Source organism: Ochlerotatus camptorhynchus, unplaced genomic scaffold, assembly GCF_037179485.1.
Source record: "Ochlerotatus camptorhynchus isolate MF236.1 unplaced genomic scaffold, CSIRO-AGI_Acam_v1.1 ptg000284l, whole genome shotgun sequence".
NCBI classification, from domain to species: Eukaryota; Metazoa; Arthropoda; class Insecta; order Diptera; family Culicidae; genus Ochlerotatus; species Ochlerotatus camptorhynchus.
This window is the reverse complement of record NW_027040773.1, coordinates 5,945,458-5,967,472: the sequence shown is the minus strand read 5'-3', so window position 1 is coordinate 5,967,472 and position 22,015 is coordinate 5,945,458. Positions and strand designations below refer to the sequence as shown.

Below are 22,015 nucleotides of genomic sequence, written 5' to 3'. Positions count from 1 at the left end.
TGGGGACAATAGACCGATATTACATACATTTCCCTGGTGAGTTTTTGTCTTAAAAAAAGTAAGTTTTTCAACTTTTTGCGGTTCCTGATAGCAAACGACATGATAAGCATATCTAAGCATACCATTTAGCAGTAGAATATCGTTTGCAGGTAAATTAATTGATGAGTTATGATTAAAAACGTAATCTATGGCTGCATATTAGACCGAGGTTAGGGACGTATACCCTATTTCATGATTTGGGCGATCGATAAAAACCTCCTTTATCATGCTATGTGGCAAAAATAGTACGAAAACTGTAGCCGTGGTTATCAAAAAAAAAAGTCGATGAAGAGAATCGATAAAAGCAGATAGGCCCTTTTTCCAGCTCTGTATAGAATTATTGATATGAACAGCTTTCCAAATGATAGTTTAGTAATTATGGGTGAACAACTTTTGAATTGATGTTGAAAAAGACATAAACCAACGCAGTTGGTCATATTACCATGGCGCAAATTACCCCACCTTACCCTACAACAATGTCGTTATGTATAACTGCCATTCTAATAAGGTTTTCGAGGTCACCGACTGACCTATCTCACTTCCTTATCCATCAAACAGCTGAGTTGCATACAGAGCCTTTTCAGAACACGCAACAAAGCATGGATCATATTTAAATCCCCATTCAAACGCGCCTCTTTGTTATGCGCTTACTTTCGGATCACTGTTTGAATTTCATTTAAACAAAATCATCGCCAAAACATCGAAACGCATTGTTTGACAGATCGAACAAAAACAGAGGAAGTAAACCGCTCCGCTAGACGCGATGCGACCGACAAACAACGAACACAATACATGCATGCAACGGTCCAATGAATGATGCGAATGCGCTTCTCTCGCGAGCGTCCTCTCCGGTAACGGTACCAGGATCATGTCATCCTTTTTGTTCTACCACGATTCAACCACGCGAGCAATGCTGAGGATTCCTTTCTCTTTTTATCACTCCCAGCAAAAAAATGCTTCGATTAGTCTCCTACAAATGCACCATTTTCTATTCTTCCGCCGCCGGTTGTTGTCGAAGTGGACAAAGGTTAGCGTCTTGTATTCGCGATTCGAGTGTGGTTTTATGCTGCAATTATCTAGAACAAAGTGCTTTTATCTCCACCTTCAACAGTGCGTCGCTCGTCGGATAAACAATTAATCCGAATTATATTGTTCTTGCTTTGTGTCGCCCGGGCCATAGTGATTCGAGTTGAATGAATACCGACGCGCCGCCGTGTTCTAGTGGAAAGGATTCTTCCGGCGAACTATCGGTGAAAGATGAATCGTGTGGTCTCATAGAACTGGATGGGTCTGTAGACGAGTTGCAAGATTCAGTGACCTCCGTGTTTGTTGATGACCAGTGGCCGGGACAGATTTTGGTCGAAGGTGTTGACGAATTTGGGTAAGTTTTAAGGTATTGCGTTTTTGTCTTGATGTTGTGGAACTGTAGCCGCCATTGTAATTGTGGCGTCCATAGACAGCGTCACGTGTTAAAATGTGAGCGATAAAACGATGCTGTGATTATGCTCATTTGGTTGATTTATTGGCGATTTAAGCTGTGAATTAAAACGGACTCTACTAAATGTTCGTAGTGTTTTGAAATATTAATGCTTTAAACGGTTTCCGAGTTGTCACAATTTTACCAATCACATGGTGAAACAAGTTCACTGGCTTGTGACGGATTCTGAGACTCTTCAATTTTTAGATCGTCGGTTTCTTACGAATTACAACACACCCAAGAGCACAGTTTGGCCATCAGATAGTGTAGTTGAATTACGTGGGTCATTCATAATAAATCGACGTCGCCACTTAAGGAGGAAAAGCAGGATACAATGTCCTGAACAGATAGGGTGCGATAATAAGGTAACGGAAATTAATCTTGGCCTTCGGGTCTAATTTATTGGTGCAATTAACTTGGGCTTTGGTGCCTTATCCACGACACAGCTTCTTTAGATTTGCTGGTTCTGTTCCTTTACCCAGGGTGACCACTAAACCGCGAGAACCGAGAATCGGAAACGACCGATCAACACCGTGAAATAAGCGAGAATTTGATTTGAAACTGGGACCTCCCTTAGCCGGTAAAGGCGTAGGCGTCCCTTAGCCGGTGCTGGAGGTGGCTGTGCGAATCCTGGCATGGTCTCAGAATTTTTAGGATTGGAAAATTACTCGACTTCCCTGTTCATAGAGTGTGATTGTACTTGCCACTCAATTATACTAATGCATAAATGGCACAGGCATCGAAAGTTCTAAATTAATATCTAAAGGTGTCCTACTGCCTGTTAAAAATCGGAAAATCAGGGAATTAATTTTTGTACCTAGGAAATCAGGTAATCTCAGGGAATATAATTCACATTCAGGGACATATTTCTTTATAACCTGATTAATAAGTATGACTGACTTCGCTGGTTTCAAACAACTTAATTACTCGGTGAAGTTTGAGTGTGGTTTTTCATTTAGAGTTGCGAACTTGTGGTTGTGCAATGCTTGGTGTTGCATTTTTGCAAGTTGAGCAAAAGTTATTCAAATAAAATGTATTTCAATGATTTTGAACCTATTATAAATTCAGCTCCCATTGGGTGTTGTCACATTCCTGAGTTGAACTGAGTTAACAAAGTCCTGAGTTGTTGCAAAATTTAAGTTGCTAATGGGTATGTGCGTCTCTTAATAGATGTTACACCTAAATGCGTCTGACAAAATTCAACTTTCGAGTAGATTGGTGCGTCTGCTCGATCCAGCTGTGTCCAACAAAAATCAATCCCTTGAGCTCATTGGAGTGCCTTTGAGTAAATGCGAGAATTGTTAAAAGTTAAGCTGGGTTTAGACAAAGCAACTCACCTGCATTCAATTGGCTTGAAGAGTTGAGTCTGGTTCAATCTTTTTCAATTCCAGTGAGTTGATTAAGTCAGTTCAATTGCATGTTTTCAACTAAATTGATCAATTGTCTTGCCTTGTATAAACCTCGGTCTAAACCCAGCTTTAAGAGAAGCTGATGATTTTTTTATTCTGAATAGGTACTTCTTGTTATTGTTCCTTATTGTGTTCTTAACAGCTTGATTAGCTCAGAGAACTAACTAAATAAGAATTTTGGATAAAACTCTTGCTTGGGAGGATTTTTTTTATTGCTTGGAGTAGCACATATATGATTAAATAATGATTCAAATATACGTAGACAAGCATTGCCTTGACAGCATAGAGTGGCTTTATTGAGTACTCTAGGTCTTCATTGGAAATCTGGTTAGCTCGAAAAATTAGCATTTCAGTGAAGTTTTAATATAGTTATGCAATTAACTTACAGAATGTTGGAGGAGAAAGCGCTGTTTTTACGATTCCTCACTGGAGGAATCCTCCCCGCGAATTAGCTTTAGGTTAAGCGTATTATCCGGAATAGTTTTCTTGCGGAGCTGGGTCTCAAATGTGCTCAAGGCAAAACAAATTTAATGGTATTAAAAATAAAGTTTTTCATACGTAAGATGCAGAGTGACCAGTGAACTGGGAAAACCCGAAGAAAGCTGGGAATTTGAAGTCACCGGGAAAAAAAACCGGAAAAATATACCTCGACCTCACTTCGAAAACAATAAGATTTCAAGGCCCTTGGACTGGACTAGATTTTCAGGATATAGTCACTTTGAAGAACTGTTAAGACAATTTTAGAATTTTTTTCCAAAGCAAATTTTAGAATGAAGGTATTTCAGATTATATTTTCTAGGGAGCTGTAGGAAAATCTCTAAGAGAGTTTTTACTATAACTCCCAAGAGTGAAGAGGATTCCAGGAGTCGTGAAAAATACCAATGGAATCGAATTTTGAGGGTACAATTCCAAAACAAATTCTGCGAAGATCTATCAGGATTTTTCGAGGATAATTCCAAGCGGATTTCGAATAGAATTTCTAGAGAATTTTAATGAGAATTCCATGCAATATCCAGAAGAATTTAGAGGAGAACTCTAAGATAATTCTGGGCAAAATTTAAGATAATTTTTCGACGGGAGAATATCCCCTGCCCGATGGTGTTGGCAGGGAAAGGGATTACAAGTTTTGATCATAAAAGCTGATGGGCCCTTTTCAATTGTTGGTCGAGAATTTGAGGAGAATTGCATGGGAACAAGCAAATTAAAAAAAAATAAGGACCAGTGAATTCTTAGAAATAGTTTAAAATTCGAAGAGAATATAAGGACGAATTTTAAATGTTTTTCAGAGTGTTCTACAGAGAATTTTTGTTATACAAACAATTTCAAGGGACTTCCAGTTAGCGGCACCGGTGGTGTAGTGGTAAGTGTGATTACCTCTCACCCCAGCAGGCCTGGGTTCAATCCCAGTCGGCGCCGCCGGGATGTTCTGATGCATAACATCTCTGAAGGGAAGTAAACCCGTTGGTCCCCGGTTCATGACTTGATGGGTCGAAAGGTAGGGTCCAGGTGTGGGAGCTGTGTCTCCCTGACGTCGGTAGCATTGGTGCTCAGCACGGAAAACAAGATCGACGGAAAACAAACGAAAGAAAAAATATTTGAGATAGACTAAAGTAGTATTCTAAAATGTTGTAGAACAATCAATTTGAAGCAACTTTGCTCAAGACATCAAATTTATATCTCTTATCGTTCATGAGCTATGATTATTTTAAACAAGCAGGTTAGGGTGGGCCCTAAAAAATCGGTTTTCTTTGAATATCTTTTCATACGTTTATTTCTCGTAAAAACGTTTTTGTGGACACATTTAGAACGTTTGATGACGCATATTTTTACTGAAGCAACCAGCTTGCTATCTTTTTTGATAAGAAAGTTGAAGGCGATCGTGTTCGAAAAAAATGGTTCTTTTCAATTGTCAAAGGATTACATTTTAATTAAAACAAATTATATTTTTCAGCGAAAACTAGCCATAAATTAAAAAAAAAGATATAACAACTTAGTTGCTTTAGCATAAATATGCGTCATAAAAATTTCTAAAAGCGTTTAGAACAAAATTTCCACGAGAAATGAACGTATAAAACGATATTAAAAAAAAACCGATTTTCTAGGGGCCACCCTAACCTGCTTGTTTCAAATAATCATAACTCATGAAACATAATAGATAGAAATTTGATGTCTTGAACAAGCTTCAAATTTATTGTTCTACAACTTTTTATCTCAAATAATAAAACAAATGTATTTTATATTCACCAATTTTATGGACCACACTAATTTCAGTAACATAAAAAGATCGACCTTGTTCTAGACATAGAACGCATATTTTTGCTGAAGACACCATATTTCTATCTCTTATGGTTCATCATTTATCATTTTTTTAAACAAGCAGGTTTAGGTGGCCCCTAGAAAATCGGCTTTTTTTTAAATATATTTTTATACGTTCATTTCTCGTAACAACTTTGTTATAGACACTTATAAAACTTTTTATTACGTATGTTTTTGCTGAAGCATCTAAGCTGTCATTTCTTTTATTGAAAAGTTTAGCTTAGTTTTCGCTAAAAACATGTCTTTTTTATATTAAATTAAATGCTTTAAACAAAAACCGCTCTCGCATTTTTTTCAGCTTGAATGAAATTGAAATTGAATTGAAAGTTTGAAAATTTGTTCGCTATATTTAGAGATATTGGCAATTGAAAAGAGCAATTTTTTGAAGAAAATCTCTTTCAACTTTCAACAAGAAAACGTTTTTTTAGGGGCCACACCCTAAGCTGCTTGTTTAAAAAATCATAACTCATGAACCTCTCTTGACATTTGGTGTCTTCAGCAGAGCTGATTCGAATTGATTGTTCTACAACTTTTTAGAATATTGGTCTATCTCAAATAATAAAAAAGTTTGTATTTTCAATTCACCAATTTTACGGAACACCCTTATTTGACTAACATAATAAGATCGGCCAAAAAATATGAAGAAACTTTCCCGAAGACACAATATACCTAAAAGTTTGGGCGCAAATATTGTTGTATTCCTAAATACGGCTTTGGGACCATTGTGCATTGTTTCTAAGTCCCATACGGTAATTGAATCCGACTCAATTTTGAGTTCCGTTTACTGATATTTGCAAAAACGCAGGTCGCTCATAGACTGAGTAAAATTTTCTTCGATTGTCCTCAAATATTTGCGTTTTATAAGGAAAATCGAGACAAAATTGACTCAATCTACGAGTATATTCAAAGACTGATGAAAATTTCTTAAATTTTCTTCATATTCGAGCAGAGATGCCAGATTTTTTTTCTGAAGTCTGCGAAAAATGTTTGTGAATTTCAGAAATGTCTGTGAATTTCAAAAATATGTGTAATTGGGCTGCATAAAATTAGCAGAAGTTTTGCGTAAGGGGTCATGAAATAGATGCGAAGTTTTAAATGTCAGTAAAAGTCGTCATGTAGAGTAGGTGAATATGATCGTGATTATACTCAAAGTAAAAAGTACACTGAACCAAAACATCCGCAATACTTCGAATGATTATTGCATTGCTCGAGCCCTTTAACAATATGCATTTGAATTTCGGATGATTTTCTTATGGTTGAATTCGTCGTCAGATGATGAACATCCATATGACTGTGATCCAAATACAGTATGATTTTCGTTTGAAAATTAGCTATAAAACATACGGCACTTAGAGGACAAACATTTAAGAATAGTGTGACATGCAAGTGCTTTTAATTAGATTTATAATTTGATTATCTACATTTATATACTGAAATTATGGTAATAAGCCATTCCATTATGGATACAAAAATTTTTCGTGGTGAAGGAAACCTCCTCAGCTCAGCTTGTCAGCTCAGATCAGCAGATGATATTCGATAGAATTATTTACATCAGCGTTTTGAATGATTTGCGTTATGGGGCTGAACCAATACCATATGCATTTCCATTTAGTATGACAGTCATTCTGCAGAGAGCATTACGCATTTCAACTGAAGGCAAAATCCCTTCTCATAACAATTTTCATCCTGTATTCTAGAGGAAAATCATCTGATTTCAAAACAACCGTCATCCGTTGCAGGTATCATTCAAAAAAGCGATTTCGGTGATTTGTTTTGAATGATCTGAGGTTTCATTCGATCAGAGGATGATGTTTGTGTACAGTGTAGGTAAATGTGAACTGGCCGCTATGTACGTTTTTTCTTATCGTGTATGTTATTGTTTTTGCATCTTCTTTTCCCGCCTTTTTAATATCAGCTGATGGCTTCGACCAGTGCAACCAGAATGACAAATAGGTTCTCTATAGAAGATTTTTAGGTTTATTTACTTCCATTTCTTTGCTGAAAAAAAAAACAAAATTAGTAATTGTTTTCATATTTATTAGTGATGGTTTCTGAATTGAACACAGTTGAAGAACCTTCAAACGCAATAAAAACATTGTTTTTAAACACTTTGTTTCAATTTAATTGACAACACTGGATACGATGATAGATGATTTGTACACACACCTTCGTAATGTGGTGTGTAGAAAAAGGTAAACAAGACAATTTCAGCTTACAAAATTATTCGCGACTCGTGTTTTTAACGATGCAAATCATATTATTTAAGTAAATATCATCTTGAAAAGTGAATAAAATTGACAATGCTTGTAGAAGCATGTGTCGTTATTGTTTTTAGTGTGGTTCTGAAAAGTGGAAGCTAGTGAAAACAGTTATTTAAATTACATGCTCAGAGTAGAACAAAATCGACTGACCGTTCTTTTTCATGCAAATATTGCGAATGCGTGAATGAACTGGTAATATTTTGGTGAGAAAGTGTACAAATATGTATCCGGATCATATTCATACAATTTTGGTCCATTTTTTAAGGTACGTAATTAGTAATTTACTATTTTTTAGGAAGATGTCTTTCGTACGCATACCAAAACACGTTTATTTAATGATTGTGGGGACAGCCATTGTTACATGACGTGCCGTATCACCTTAACGGTCAATTTAAAAGCATCTCAGTTGGTAGTACCAACAATCAATACGAAACTAACGATTTTAAATTGGCTCACCACTTTAGTAGCCTATTGGTCCCAAGCAAACGATTAACGTACCCTATTCTAGTTGAAATTCTATTACTCCACTATGTTTGTTTTGATTCGCTATGAAAGTTTGACAGATAACATCAGGGGTGTGTGTATTCATGCAGAACATGCAGGGGTGAGTGAAATAGCTTGGGACTGCTTGGGACCGTTGTTCTGGTACTGAGTGAGCCAAAAATAATAATGATTTTCTTCGGGACCCAGTGGTCTTAGAGTTACCTCTATGGTAGTACTGCCACCTGTGGCACGCATAGTCAATTTCCTTGCGTTTGACGTTTATACACTACCGCCATCTGTTCAGCGTACTACCCACTGCAGTGTACTCAACAGATGGCGGTAATGTTTTATCGACGATGTTTTACAATGAGAAATATTCAGTGTGTTATGTCTGTTTGTCTGTGCTTCTAGAATGAGTAGATTTTTCGTCGATATTTGTCATATTCGAAAAGATTTATGAGGCTCGGAAAATTTTACTCAGTCTACAAGTAAACCACGTTTTCTAGAGTTTGAGTAAATTAAACTTCAATTTGAGTCGATCTTATATATCATGTAGTGTGGAAATCCGTTAGTTACTCAGTACTGGTCCTTTTGCACGCCAGCAGCAGGGGAACGAGCACATCTTAAGTGGACCCTACACGATTGCTTTTATTGACAATAATCGTATTGTCAATACATTCTATATTGACGTCAATATATCGAGATTGACAATATTTCTGAATTCACATCATCAATATTATTGTCAATAATTCCCCTTCGCGTCAATATATTGATGCGTGTGGGGTTTGCTTTAGAGAGATTCAACATTCCACCACCTAAATATGGAGAAATCGACAATCAAAAGAAAAATTTGTAAGCTTACTATTACGATTCTAAACACTTCGTGCTCAAAAAGTGTTGATAACGGCGCCGGTGGTGTAGTGGTCAGCGTGATTACTTCTCACCCCAGCAGGCCTGGGTTCAATCCCAGTCGGCGCCGCCGGGATGTTCTCTCATCAGAGGCATAACATCTCTGATCACGCCTTCCTTCGGATGGGAAGTAAAGCCGTTGGTCCCCGGTTCATGAGTTGATGGGTCGATAGGTAGGGTCCAGGTGTAGGAGCTGCCTTCCTGGCACGTCGGTAGCATTGGTGCTCAGCACGGAAAACAAGATCGACGAAAAAAAAAGAAAAAAGTGTTTATGAATCAGGATCAGGGTCAGTGCTGACGCTGAGATTTGTCATAGTTATGGTAATTGACAAACCTTCGCGCGATATTAACAAAATTGTTCATCACATAGTCACTGTCAGACTTTATTCTCAAAAAAACCATTCATGTTTTCGTCAATGACAAAGGTTCACCTGGTAACAAAAAGTGTAATTTCGGAGATCTTTGAGATTTGGGCGTAATTGCTTTTGTAAACGAGCACGTCAATCGTCGATTTTTCACGAATAAAAGAACAATCTCTTGAACAAATTATACCATATGATAGAGGAACCATTTATCTACCTGTTTGTGTTATAAGTTTTTGAAATTGAGCTTTAATTCACGTGAAATAGGCAAATGACGTGTTTGTTTACAAAAGCAATTACGCCCTAATCTCGAATTTCTCCGGAATTATGTTGCTCAAGTCATCTAATTTCGTTACAAATTTATTTAATAAAATTAAAGGGTTGTATCCTAGACACGACCGCAGTATGACGTAGAACCTATCTACACGCTATTTCAAAACTACCCAAATTTGGGTAGAATCCACCCAGATCGGTCAAAGCTGAACCTACCCAAAAATGGGTAAACTGTGTTGAGAGTAACGAGTTGACTAATGAACAATATCGTCATGAATCCGATCAACGATCAACACAGTTTACCCATTTTTGGGTAGGTTCAGTTTTGATCGATCTGGGTGGATTCTACCCAAATTTGGGTAGTTTTGAAATAGCGTGTATGTATATCTATCTATGATGCATGATGTATGCATTTAGGTTAACATCCGACGTCCCTCCTTTTTTACATAATTTGCAGAAAAAATACATCCGAAGTCCCTCTTTTTTTACATATTCTGCACAAAACATACTTTCTAAGCCCCACAACTGACAGGATATCCCACATAGAAAAAAAAGTTGTTGAATATTACATCCAAACAGGTGCACAGAGGTCATTCCGCTGGTGGTTTAATATTACGTTGCACGATGTATATCGATTTTTCGAACAAAATTACATCTGTTGATGTAATATTGTATCTGATTTCTGATATTACATCATTATTGCATATATCAGCTTGAATTTATTTATTTATTCGTCAATCAATCAAATCGTAGACTACATATTAACATTAGGACTTATGTTCTATGACTTCGCAGGGTTTTGAAATATATTTTTAATTCTGTTGAGGGTATATTTAGGTCAATCATTTCACAATGATGATTATAAACAGTCATCATCTGATTTACAGGTCCAAATTTAGAGTAATTGGTCCGATGGCGATCTACTGCGAACAACTGTCGATTGCGTAATTGTCGGGAAGGTGCATACCAATTTAACCTTGACAATAGATCAGCTGAGTCAATGCGTTGCGAAATGATATTGTTTAATAAAGAAATCTTTGCGTAATCCCGACGTTCTTTCAATGTTTGAATGCTGATCAGCAAGCAACGTGCTTCATATGACGGGAGAGGAAAAGCCGTGCAACCTAACTTACGTAGTGCATATAATAAAAATTGCTTTTGGATTGACTCTATTCGTTCTTCATGCTTTTTCATATAGAGTGACCAAACAACGCTAGAATATTCTAAAATTGAGTTTTGGAATGCACGAAATGATAGCAATCCCACGATAATTTCGAATATCGGATTTTTTACCTGATTTATATATGGGTACTAGCTGAGTGTGCCCGGTCTTGCTCGGGATTCAATATTAGCTTGAGTTTATGCGCCGATTTAAAAAAAGCATGCTATATTGTACGTTGCCCCCCCCCCTATTATCTAAGGGGCTACCCCCTATGATTATCTCCTTATACCCCACACTCGCCCCCACATGCCTAATTTGGTTCCATTTGCTTGATTAGTTCTCGAGTTATGCAGAAATTTCTGTTTCATTTGTATGGTAGCCCCCCCTTACAGAAGGGGGAGGGGTCTCGAACCATCATAAGAACCTTCCACGGCCCCAAAAACCCCTGTATACAAATTTTCACGCCAATCGGTTCAGTAGTTTCCGAGTCTATAAGGGTCAGACAGACAGACAGACAGACAGAAATTCATTTCTATATATATAGATAGATTAAGTAAGATTTTTTCCATTCCTTCGGGAATATACCGGATTCAAGCGACATGTTAAACAGCCAGAATAAAGGGGTTGTGAGTTCAGTTGCTAAGTTTTTCATTAAAATAGGTGGGATTCCATCTGGTCCTGAACCTTTAGTGGCGCCCAAATCTCGTAGGCCATTCCAAATATCTTGAAGCGAAATGTTATTAACGCCAACAGTAGTTGAAAAGTCAGGAAAATAAGAAAAATATTCATAATCACGATCATTATCTGAAAATTTCGTGTATGTTTCTTGAAAAAAGTGGCGAAAAGATTACATATATCATCAGAATTATTACCTTCCTTTTCATCCAATGTCATTTTTGATGGAAAGCTGCACGATTTAATTTTAGTTTTGACGTAATTTAATTACATTGATCGATATTACATTTTTTTTGCTGTGCACCATTTTATTATGAATGGGGGCGGGGCAGAACGTTTCGTTTGTGCAGAATATGGAAAAAAGGATGGACTTTGGATGGTAATATAATTTCATGTATAGAGGTACCAGATATGTTTTCAGTCAGTTGTGTGTAATTCACCAACATAATATCATCGAATATGTCTTTCAAGCAATTTTTTTTCTCAGATTTGTTGGTGCGGGAAGAAATTAAGGGAAAAACTTCTGTTTTTACTAATAATTGTGGTTTGTTTAAAATTTATTTCACGGTGATCGTCAAAGTCCATGTCTTTTTCGGGTTATTGTTGAGGGAGGGGAAGCGAGAGGTTGTTGTGAAGGGGGGGGGGAGGAAGAGGTTGTTGTGAAGGGGGAGAGGGTTTACGTACATTGTTTTTCCTCATTCCTCATTGTGTCGCATTCTTCATTGTGGTCACGCCGTGATCCACCTTTAGCCACTGACTTAGTCCTGCTTACTGCAGGACTTAGTGCTACGCCGTCCGAAGCGGTAATGAGCAGAGGCAGGAGAGCAGCGCTGATTTATATCTTTTCAGGTTCAAGCAGAATGATGTGCAACCAAGTGGTATTCGTTTATGATGACTGGGTTTGGGAAAAAGGCTTATTTCACGAAAACAGTGATAACATTATTATTTGTACATTTTCAAAAGTTTTATTGCAAAAAAATTGAAAATATATTTATTTCAGCAGGTTTGTAATGTAATATCCTATCGATTGGCGTATTTGGATTTAAATTTCATCTATAAATGACAAAGTTACAAGCGTGAAAAACCTAACATTCCTTCACAACACATATTTTTTGATTTGCACCCCAGTATAGTCGACAAAGACGTAGTTCTACGTCAAAAAAAAATCTACGCATATTCGTCACTGCCTGCATTGTTATTGACAATTGTCATGGTTTGCCTTGACTGGTGACTGTTAGCTCAAATGAGTGACCAAAGCTGAATTGTCAATATTACCGAGTATTGTCGAGATTTTGCAGCACTGATCAGGGTTGCTGAAACGCAACATATTCATTACATTTGGCAAAATTATTACACACCTGGGGGAGAAAAACTTGGCTGAATTTAATACAATTTGCTGATACCAACCTTTTTGCCTTTCTCGTACACCAAGTTGTACCGAAAGGCTTGATATCACTTGAAAAACACAATGTCGTTCCAAGACCCGGAGAGACGAATGGCATATAGCAATAGGCTCACCTCAACGGGATTGGAAAATGTTTCTGTATGTGTGTATATATGTATGTATGTAAGTTCGTTTGAGTGATTTTCGCAGAGATGGCTTGACCAATTTGAGTGGAACAAGTTCCAGAAGATGTCTTTCAGATCCTCATAGATCGCTATTGTTTTTTTTTTCGATCAGAATTATGATTCCCAAGATAAGAACAAAAATGTGAATTCCAGATTCCACTGGGGAATTCGTAAAAGATTGATATATCAAAAATTCACCATGCGACACCTAAATCACATTAGAATTTTAATATAAGATTAATGGTGGACATATTCAGACCCAATGATCACAATGGCTTCTTTCAGATGGGTCCCCCGGGAAGTGGACAGCTTCTGACATGCGCCGAAATGCATGAAATATACCTGATAATTTGAAAAAGTTCGTTATGGGGTTTCCTCTCGGGTTCCCTTTGATTTTTCTCGGTTGTTTCCACATTTATACAACTTTTATTCAGACTGCTTCGTTGGGCACTAATACCCCGTTCACATTACAGCCTATATCACGTGATATACGCTGTCTTGCAATGAGCACTCATACATCTAGTTTTCACTGGAAATCCTATGTATGAGTGCTCGTTGCAAGACAGCCTATATTACGTGATATAGGCTGTAATGTGAACGGGGTATAAAACTGCAGGAAAATAATAAACAACTTTACACGGCGATGCACCCGCTAGTGTGCGTATGATAAACGTCACTAATAGCTCTATAACAGTCACAGCTTGTTCGTGCGGTGGATTTGAAAACGTGCGAATTTCTAATGCGTGTTGTAAAATGCATCGCACGTGTAATTTGATTCAAGATGTAAAACAGTGTAACTAAATAAATTTTAAAATTTTCCCTTTATTTCAAAAGTCTGTAAATATCTGTTAAAAAACTTAAAAGTCTGTAAATGTCTGTAACGAAAAATGTGTCTGTGAAAAAAATTAAAGTCTTTAAATTCACAGACATGTCTGTAAATCTGGCATCTCTGTATTCGAGCAGAGCTTTACCTGTGTGTTTGCAAATTTGATTAACCGGAATTCAAATTTGATCCGGATTCATCAGCCGTGTACAATTATAATTAAAAGTGTGAAATCTTAAAACTCTGAAATCTGTAGAATTAAAAAAAGTTGTCTGTGGCACAGATCTAGAGAATAAGAAGAAGTTCTAACAAAACTATGTCTTAGGTGTATGAAGCTTTGTCTGTCCTTTGTAATATATTGTTTGAAATCCCAGAATGCTCCAAAGTTTTTTTTCTCCTGAGATTGGTAAGTCCCAGTACTATGGCAATTCACAGTGTTTTTATGTTACTTCATACGCGAAGTTTGCGATTTTCAGAGCTGGTTGGAAATGCGAATTTATTAGCTAGAGAATGATCTTAGAAGAGCGTACTCTAACGGAACTATCCACCTACGCTCTTGTAAGATCATTCTCTAGTTAATAAATTATCACACTAAAGCTTCATTCTAGATAGCATTTCCAACCAACTCTGATCATGGAAATACAGGTATACCTCGATATAACGTAATTGTCACTTTTGACTTCTATGTCAATATCTCGCTAATAACAATTGAATCATACAAATTAATAATACCAATTGATGGAGGATTATCTCATCGTCCGATGGTGCTATTACTTTGCGCATTTGAATGATCGTTTACGACAAATCAGCGATGGAAGTCAAAAGTGACAGTTACGTTATATCAAGGTATACTTGTATTTGCGTTTGTGAGATGTGAATTTACCAATTCATTTTTCTATTTCAGCGATCTAAAACTTAAATCCAATAACTAGAATTTAAACGGTTGTACAGCTATTACTATACTCATTGTTGATTAATGTCCCCAATTTTAAAACAGAATAATAAAAAATGAGCATTAGACACGTGCTTACTGAACCTATGCTATTGACAGCGCTCGAGTTTTGCACCCAAACGCTAACATATTCAATTCAAATTTAAAGTAGAGACATCTTTTCAACCGATACATATCCGATTAGCATCTGTTTAACCTTTAATCCTTTGTTGTTATTTTCAGAAGTACGGTAACCTACCTCGCCGACCATTTGAACGTTCACCAGGAAGAGGCGCTGGATGGTCAATCGTCTCCGGTGATAACCGTGATGGATGTCCACCGTTTGGAAGAATCTGACGAAGACGTCCAGAATGCCGTTAATCAGTACTATATGAAGCTGGAGATGCCGGATGGTTCCTCCGGTGAGGACGATGACGGTGCCAATTTGGCTACCGATCCGGATAATACTTTCTTCCGTAAATACATTACGCAGTACAAGATGGAATCAATGAGGTAAGTGAATGAACATTACTTGGGTTGCATGTTGGTTGTGAATGTTTTCGTGTGTTATTGTCGTTTGTGATTTGGATTTTCACTACCTAGTGCGTTTGGTTTCAACGAGCATTATCGGCATCATAGTAAACGTTATTCGAATACATGAAAACATGCTCTAAATCTTCTACGTCATTCGATTTCTGCCACTAATTTGTAACTGTGAAGCGCTGATCGTATAAGCGCAAAAATACTAGTTTATCGCCCAATCCCCATACACATACTGAAGCTAACCATTACCTGCGAGATAGGAATTTAACGGTTTCTCGAGAGAGGATCCACTGTCCACCCAATTTCAAACAGTTATTACCCGTCAGTCAACGTTGCGGCGGAACCAAATCGGTGATGCTGTTGCTGGTTGGCTTTTTTTTTCGGAGTTTGATGTTTACTTTTGCATACGGACGTGGCTGTGGTGGTGTCTCGCGGCGGTTGTCCATTTCAACGGACCAGAATAAACAAGTTCAATTATCTATGATCAAAAAGCGTGAAGATTAGCTTTTGTGTGGAGCTCTAATGGGCTCACGTCGTCGCTGATAATCGATTTTGGAAGTGCAGATTGTTGAAAGGTGGAGTCGGATGATCGGGAAAATTTGCGCCGATGAGATGGTCTAACGGTTTTCTCTGATTACCCGTACAGACTGTCGTTCGCACTGTGGTCTGTTTGGCACTAGCGTGCGCAGAAGGGATGGCAATCAACACCCAAACTGGCACCGTCAGTCATTTTGTTCATTTGAGAGCTGTTGTTGGGCCTTACACGTACGTTATATGATTACTTTTTTTACTTGGTTTGTTTTCCGTCGATCTTGTTTTCCGTACTGAATACCAATGATACCGCCACAAGGGAGGCAGCTCTCACACCTGGACCCTACCTGGTATTGAACCCAGGCCTTTTGGGGTGAGAGGCAATCACGCTTACCACTACACCACCGGCGCCGCTACATACATGGTTACTTCTTTGGATTTGAACTGTTGTTTTTTTTTTCACGGAATTTTTGAAAGTTGTAGCAAAGAATTTACCACAGAAGATTCTGTGGTATACCAAAGACTGTACAAAATGAAAGCCGGTTACCTAAACGTAATTATTTTCAACTAACACGTAACACCTAATAAGGTCCACGTTAAATTTCGGACACTAATATAATGTCGGGAAAAAAATCTACACATAATACAACAAAACCGATTGTTTATTTCAGTAAAGTAGACTTATATCTAAAGCAAACGTAGCTTATTTAAATGTTAATTCGTTTGTCTTTCTTGATCTTTCTGTGGGATACCCGCCATCAGGTTCCGTACAGTATCCTCAGATACCTTAGTGGCGGCGTGCCTCCATCTCCTCTTGAAATCATTGATGCCATTTGCTTTACTCTTTGTTTCGTATAGTTTCCGCTTAACCAGTGCCCAGTACCTTTCTATTGGGCGAAGTTCTGGATAGCTTGGCGGATTGGCTGTTTTTGGCACGTATTTGACCTCTTGTGCATTATACCATTCTAGGACGGATTTTGCATAGTGGCAAGAAGCTAAATCAGGCCAAAACAGAGATGGAGTGTCGTGGCTTCTGTTGAATGGTAGCAACCGCATTTGCAAATCTCGATAACTTTTTCAAAGGTACGTATCAGCTTTTGTAAACAATGCATTTGATCGTCGATTTGGCGTAACTGGTAGCTCGCACACGCTTACTAACACCACTATCAGGTAGAGGAAAATTTCCCCTATCTGATGGCAGTGTTAGCATGCGTGGGCGAGCTACCAGTTACGCCAAATCGACGATCAAATGCATTGTTTACAAAAGCTGATACGTCCCTTTGAAAAAGTTATCGAGAAATATTCATTCTCGTACACATCTTTGTTGATGCCGGTAGAGATGTAACTTTTGGATTTCTGGCCGCAACTACATAAGGCCTGCAAAACCAAATAGTTTATGGGGAATTTCGAATACTTCTTTGTCCAGAAACACTCGACAACGGCATTCCTTTGCATTGTAGTATAAAAAGCCAAATCCAGAAGCTGTTGAAAGTCTTCGAGCACGTATGTTTCGTCGTCCATTATGATAAAAGATTTTTTTTTGGAAAATCTGGGTGAAAAAGTTCCGTGGCACGACTTTTTGCAGTAAAATTTTGCTTATTATTACGATGTGGCATCTTTTTCACTTTGTTCGCCTTCAGCCCGTGCCTCTGCTTCACTTTTTGTACATATTATTTTGATTTTCCAACTTTGCGAGCCACATTACGAACTGAAAGGTTTGACTGTTTCTCAATAATCCATTTGTCAAGAGCATACTTTTCGATTTGTTCCGCTTCCAACCTTCCGATCCACAATTAAGCACTGGTCAAACGGGTTGCACAAACTAAATACGGTACTCTTCGGCAGATTTAGCCTTTTGGCGAGGTCGCGTACCGACATCGTTGGATTTTGCTGCCGTTCGTACAAAATGCGTTTGCGTACTTCCACTTGATTCGGCGCCATTTTACCAGCCGGTGGAAACTAACGATTTAAAATTGGTTCACTACTTGACTAGCCTATTGGTCCCAAGTACATCTACAAGCGTACCACATTCTAGTCGAAATTCTACTACTACACTCAGGGATGGAAAATCATTTACATACATTTCGTGCATTCATTTACATTCTTTTGCCTGCAACTTTTTCCATCAACAGAATACCGTAAAATGGTGTATGAAGCTTTTGTAGCTTTTGATATTAACTACAACTTTTGTAAATAATTAAAACCTGAATCTCTTATGCATGACGAACTAAAGCTGGCAGAACATGTTATTGTTTTTCAGTGAATGCAATTTACATTCACTGAAAAACAACGGTGGGTTGTTATCACTCTGATTCATCATGCATAAGAGATACAGATTTAAGTTGTTTACAAAAGATATAGCTAATATCAAAACCTACAAAAGCTTCAAACACTATTTTACGGAATTCTGTTGATGAAAAAAGTTAGAGGCAAATGAATGTAAATGAATGCATGAAATGAATGTAAATGATTTTCCATCCCTGACTACACTATGTTTTTTTGATTCACTATGAAAGTTTGACAGAGAAACAATGAGGGGTTAGTGAATTTTCCTATGTTTCGATCAGCTTGGGACCGAAGATAGTACCAGAGCTGAGCCAAAAAGTTGAGCACGTTTCTTCGGGACATTATGGTCTTAGAGTTACCTCTATGATTTTACCAAACTGAAGAAGAATGGAAACATGTTGTACCTCGAAATAAAGCGAAAAGCTTCAGCTGTCATATAAGTGAAACATTTCAGCGGTTCGTGAAATATTTCAAAAACTACACTGATAGAAAAGTGTCCGAAATTCAACGTGGATAGGCACTACAACCAATTTTTTCACCAAATCAAAATCAATTCTGGTAGCTTAACTAATGAGTGCCTATATATAACAGGGTCCTAAAAATTTAACAGAAGCTCCATCTGACCAGTATCCTATGAACAGCAAGTAAATTCTTGTATTGCTAAAATCTTAACACTCCGAATACGGTGGGTAAAAAACTTTACGTCGACTACGAAGCGTCCGAAAAACGTGTAACGGCAAGTTTGCAATGGCATAACTTAGCCATTTCTTGATGAATTTCAAAAATTGTTGTACATCTAGGATTCCTAGGGTCTGTAGATTATTTTGATAGTAAAAATAGGGTTGCTTCTTTTTTAAAGTGAAAAAAGTCGTTACACGTTTTTTATGGTTTGTTTATGGGTTAGTGGCTTAAGATCTATAATTTTGATTAATGAGCACAAATGTTAATAATTAGCCAGAATACAGTCATGGTTCCAACGAAACGGTCCTTCGGAAGATCCGGAACATCCGTAAAAATGGTCAATAGATGAATAGACCCAGACGGCCATCAGACCGTCCTCCGGAAGATCCAAAACATCCGAAAAAGTGGTCAATCCATGAAACTGATCCTAGAGCTCTGCAATTTTTGAAAAACACTAGGAACTGTAATTTTTTTTTTCCTTGATTTGTTTTCCGTCGATTTTGTTTTCCGTGCTGAGCACCAATGCTACCGACGCCAGGGAGACAGCTCCCACACCTGGACCCTACCTATCGATCCATCAACTCATGAACCGGGGACCAACGGCTTTACTTTCCGTGGCGTGATCAGAGATGTTATGCCTCAGAACATCCCGGCGGTGCCGACTGGGATTGAACCCAGGCCTGCTGGGGTGAGAGGCAATCACGCTTAACACTACACCACCGGCGCCGCTACTAGGAACTGTGATGATATAATGAATTTGGGGTCGTGACTTAAACATGATCTCTGATGCTCATGGGACCGTCCTCCGGAAAATCCGAAACATCCGTAAAAGTGGTCAATCCACGAAACTGATCTTAGAGCTCCGCAGATTTTTTTTTTCTTGAAAACATTAGGAACTGTGATATAAGAAAGAAGATCGGGAACATTCATAAAAGTAGTCAATCTATGAAACTGATCCTAGAGCTACACTGTTTTTTTTTTCCAAACTTGGCCATCAGGGATCATGTTTATTTCACGACCTCAAATTCATTATTATATCACAGTTCCTAGTGTTTTTCAAAAACTGCGGAGCTCTAGGATCAGTTTCATGGATTGACCGCTTTTACGGATGTTTCGGATCTTTCGAAGGACGCTCCCATTGCCATCCAGGTCCATGTTTATGTCACGACCCCATTTTTTTTCTTATATCACAGTTCCTAATGTAAAAAAAAACACGGATCTCCAGGAACAGTTTCGTGGTTGACCACTTTTACGGTTGTTCCGGATCTTCCGAAGGACCGTTCCGTTGTCTCGAGGGTCCATATTTAGGAATCATGACTATATTCTGGCTAATTTGTGCCCATCAATCTAAATTATAGATCTTAAGCCACTAGCAAAACCCTTTTTATTCTTCCTTGGAGGCTATTCGATATTTAACCTGGAAATCCATAACAGTCTCAGAATTCTGTGCATAATATCTCTTGGAATTCACAATTACCTTCGAATTCTTAATACTTCTCGTGAAAATTTGTTGATAACTTTCCTCAGCATTCCCTTGAAATTCTTTTCAAAGTATCCTTGAGAATATCTCATGAAATTCCCTCAAAATTCTTGTGAATCTTCTTAGGAATTTCCTTGAAACTATCTTCAAACTATAGCTTGAAATTCTGCAACGTCAGCTTTTGTGAACAAAACATGAAAAGTAAGGTCACCATGCATCGCCCATGCTTCCTTCGCCGCTCGCGCATACGTGTTATTATTTACGTACAATTACAACAAATATTAATAGTATAATTACAATAAATATCAATAGTATCGATAATCATCATTTGTTAAATGTTAAAAATAATTATACAGTGAGCGGTGAAGGAAGACTGACTACGTAAGCGGTGGATGGCGATCTTTTGGTAATGTTGTTTTCAAGCGACCGAGGCTCGCCTATGCAAACCAACAACACCATCGGGTAGGTGAAATTCGGTTCGCGCGTTAATTGCATTACAAGTTTTGTTTACTAAAGCCAATAGACCCTCTTCAAATTTTACGCGAGCATTTTGCCCTGAATTTTCCTAGAATGCTCCCAGAAATTGATAATTCTCCCGAATATCCTGCTAAATACACTTTGACTTAAGTAACATTAGGGGGCCACCAACCAACGTTTAATAACTTTTAACTCAAAAAGCAGTATTTTTTTCCCATGAAAGCTAGCGATCGGCTTAATATGTTAAACATTGCTATCACTATGAGATTATATGTGTTTAATTGGAAATAGGAATAACTTTTTGGTCATCAATACAAAACTTTATTTTTCTCGGATCAGTGCGAATGTTACTTTCGACATAATGAAAATTTGCTCTTCAAATGGTATTTTTTTAAATGGATTGTTTTTTTGCCAGAATCACTGATCTGCAAACAATTAATTCTGAAATCACATAAAAAAGGATGCACTTCAATCGTGTAAAAAAGAAATAAACCAAATTATCATTAATGCAGTGCATGAACTGACATTACGTTGCTTTTACTGCATTTGTTTATTTTTGTTTCAATAAAAATTACATTCCATTTTCGAATGATTGAAGTGCATCCTCTTGGATGTAATATTAATTTTTTTTTGCTGTGTAGATTTATCAGACGTTCGTGAAATGTTTAAATGTGAGCTCCTTGGACACCCTGACGTATTTTGACGTGATGAGCGCAAGCAATCAGCAAGAATGGGGTCAGCTCCTTAGACATATGACGTCATATGGCAAACGTTAAAAAAGTCTATTGCTTTGCAAGAAGGATACGAAGAATGCAAAAATATTACTTGAGAATAATTATGTATAACAATTCTGCGAACATAATAAGAAAATTCTTCTAATAACTCCATAATTGAACGATCAATAACCTGCGACTCACGCGTATTTTGTTTTGACACGCGCATTCAGTCATTTCGCTTTCGGCGATTCAGCAAACAACAGCCATCTCTCAACTCGATCAACTCAGCGTTCTCTATATGTACCCGAGTTGGTTTTGGCTTCTTCTCTAGTTTAGTAATTGTTGCTCCCAAAATGTGGCGTGATAAATGGTAAAATGGTGAATAATAGCAGCACCAGTTGTAGCCTTATTATGATTTTAATTCTAGACGAACAATTGAAATAGTCGGAACAACTAAACGAGAACAATGGTTTTAAACGCAAATTTATCGATAATCAAACACACCCACGCAAACTAACAGTACCATTCGATGAAGGAAGTTTTCTCTATTAGATGTTGGTATTAGATTGCGTGGATGTGGTTTGATTTTCGAGAAATTTGCGTTTAAAGCCA

The 22,015-nt window shown here is 37.7% G+C and overlaps 1 protein-coding gene across 2 annotated transcripts in view; it reads left to right on the top strand.

The window, feature by feature from the left end:
• Nucleotides 1-990: 990 nt before the first annotated feature.
• The window catches only part of SoxN (SoxNeuro), a 63,309-nt gene continuing 42,284 nt past the window's right edge, over nt 991-22,015 (top strand). The window contains exons 1-2 of one of the 2 annotated variants that reach the window (XM_065228191.1): nt 991-1,420; nt 14,933-15,202. In XM_065228191.1, the coding sequence (XP_065084263.1) occupies nt 1,233-1,420; nt 14,933-15,202 (458 nt within the window). In that variant the 5' untranslated portion in view covers nt 991-1,232. The remainder of the gene's footprint in view (nt 1,421-14,932; nt 15,203-22,015) is intronic. The other variant, XM_065228192.1, reaches the window with a different exon arrangement.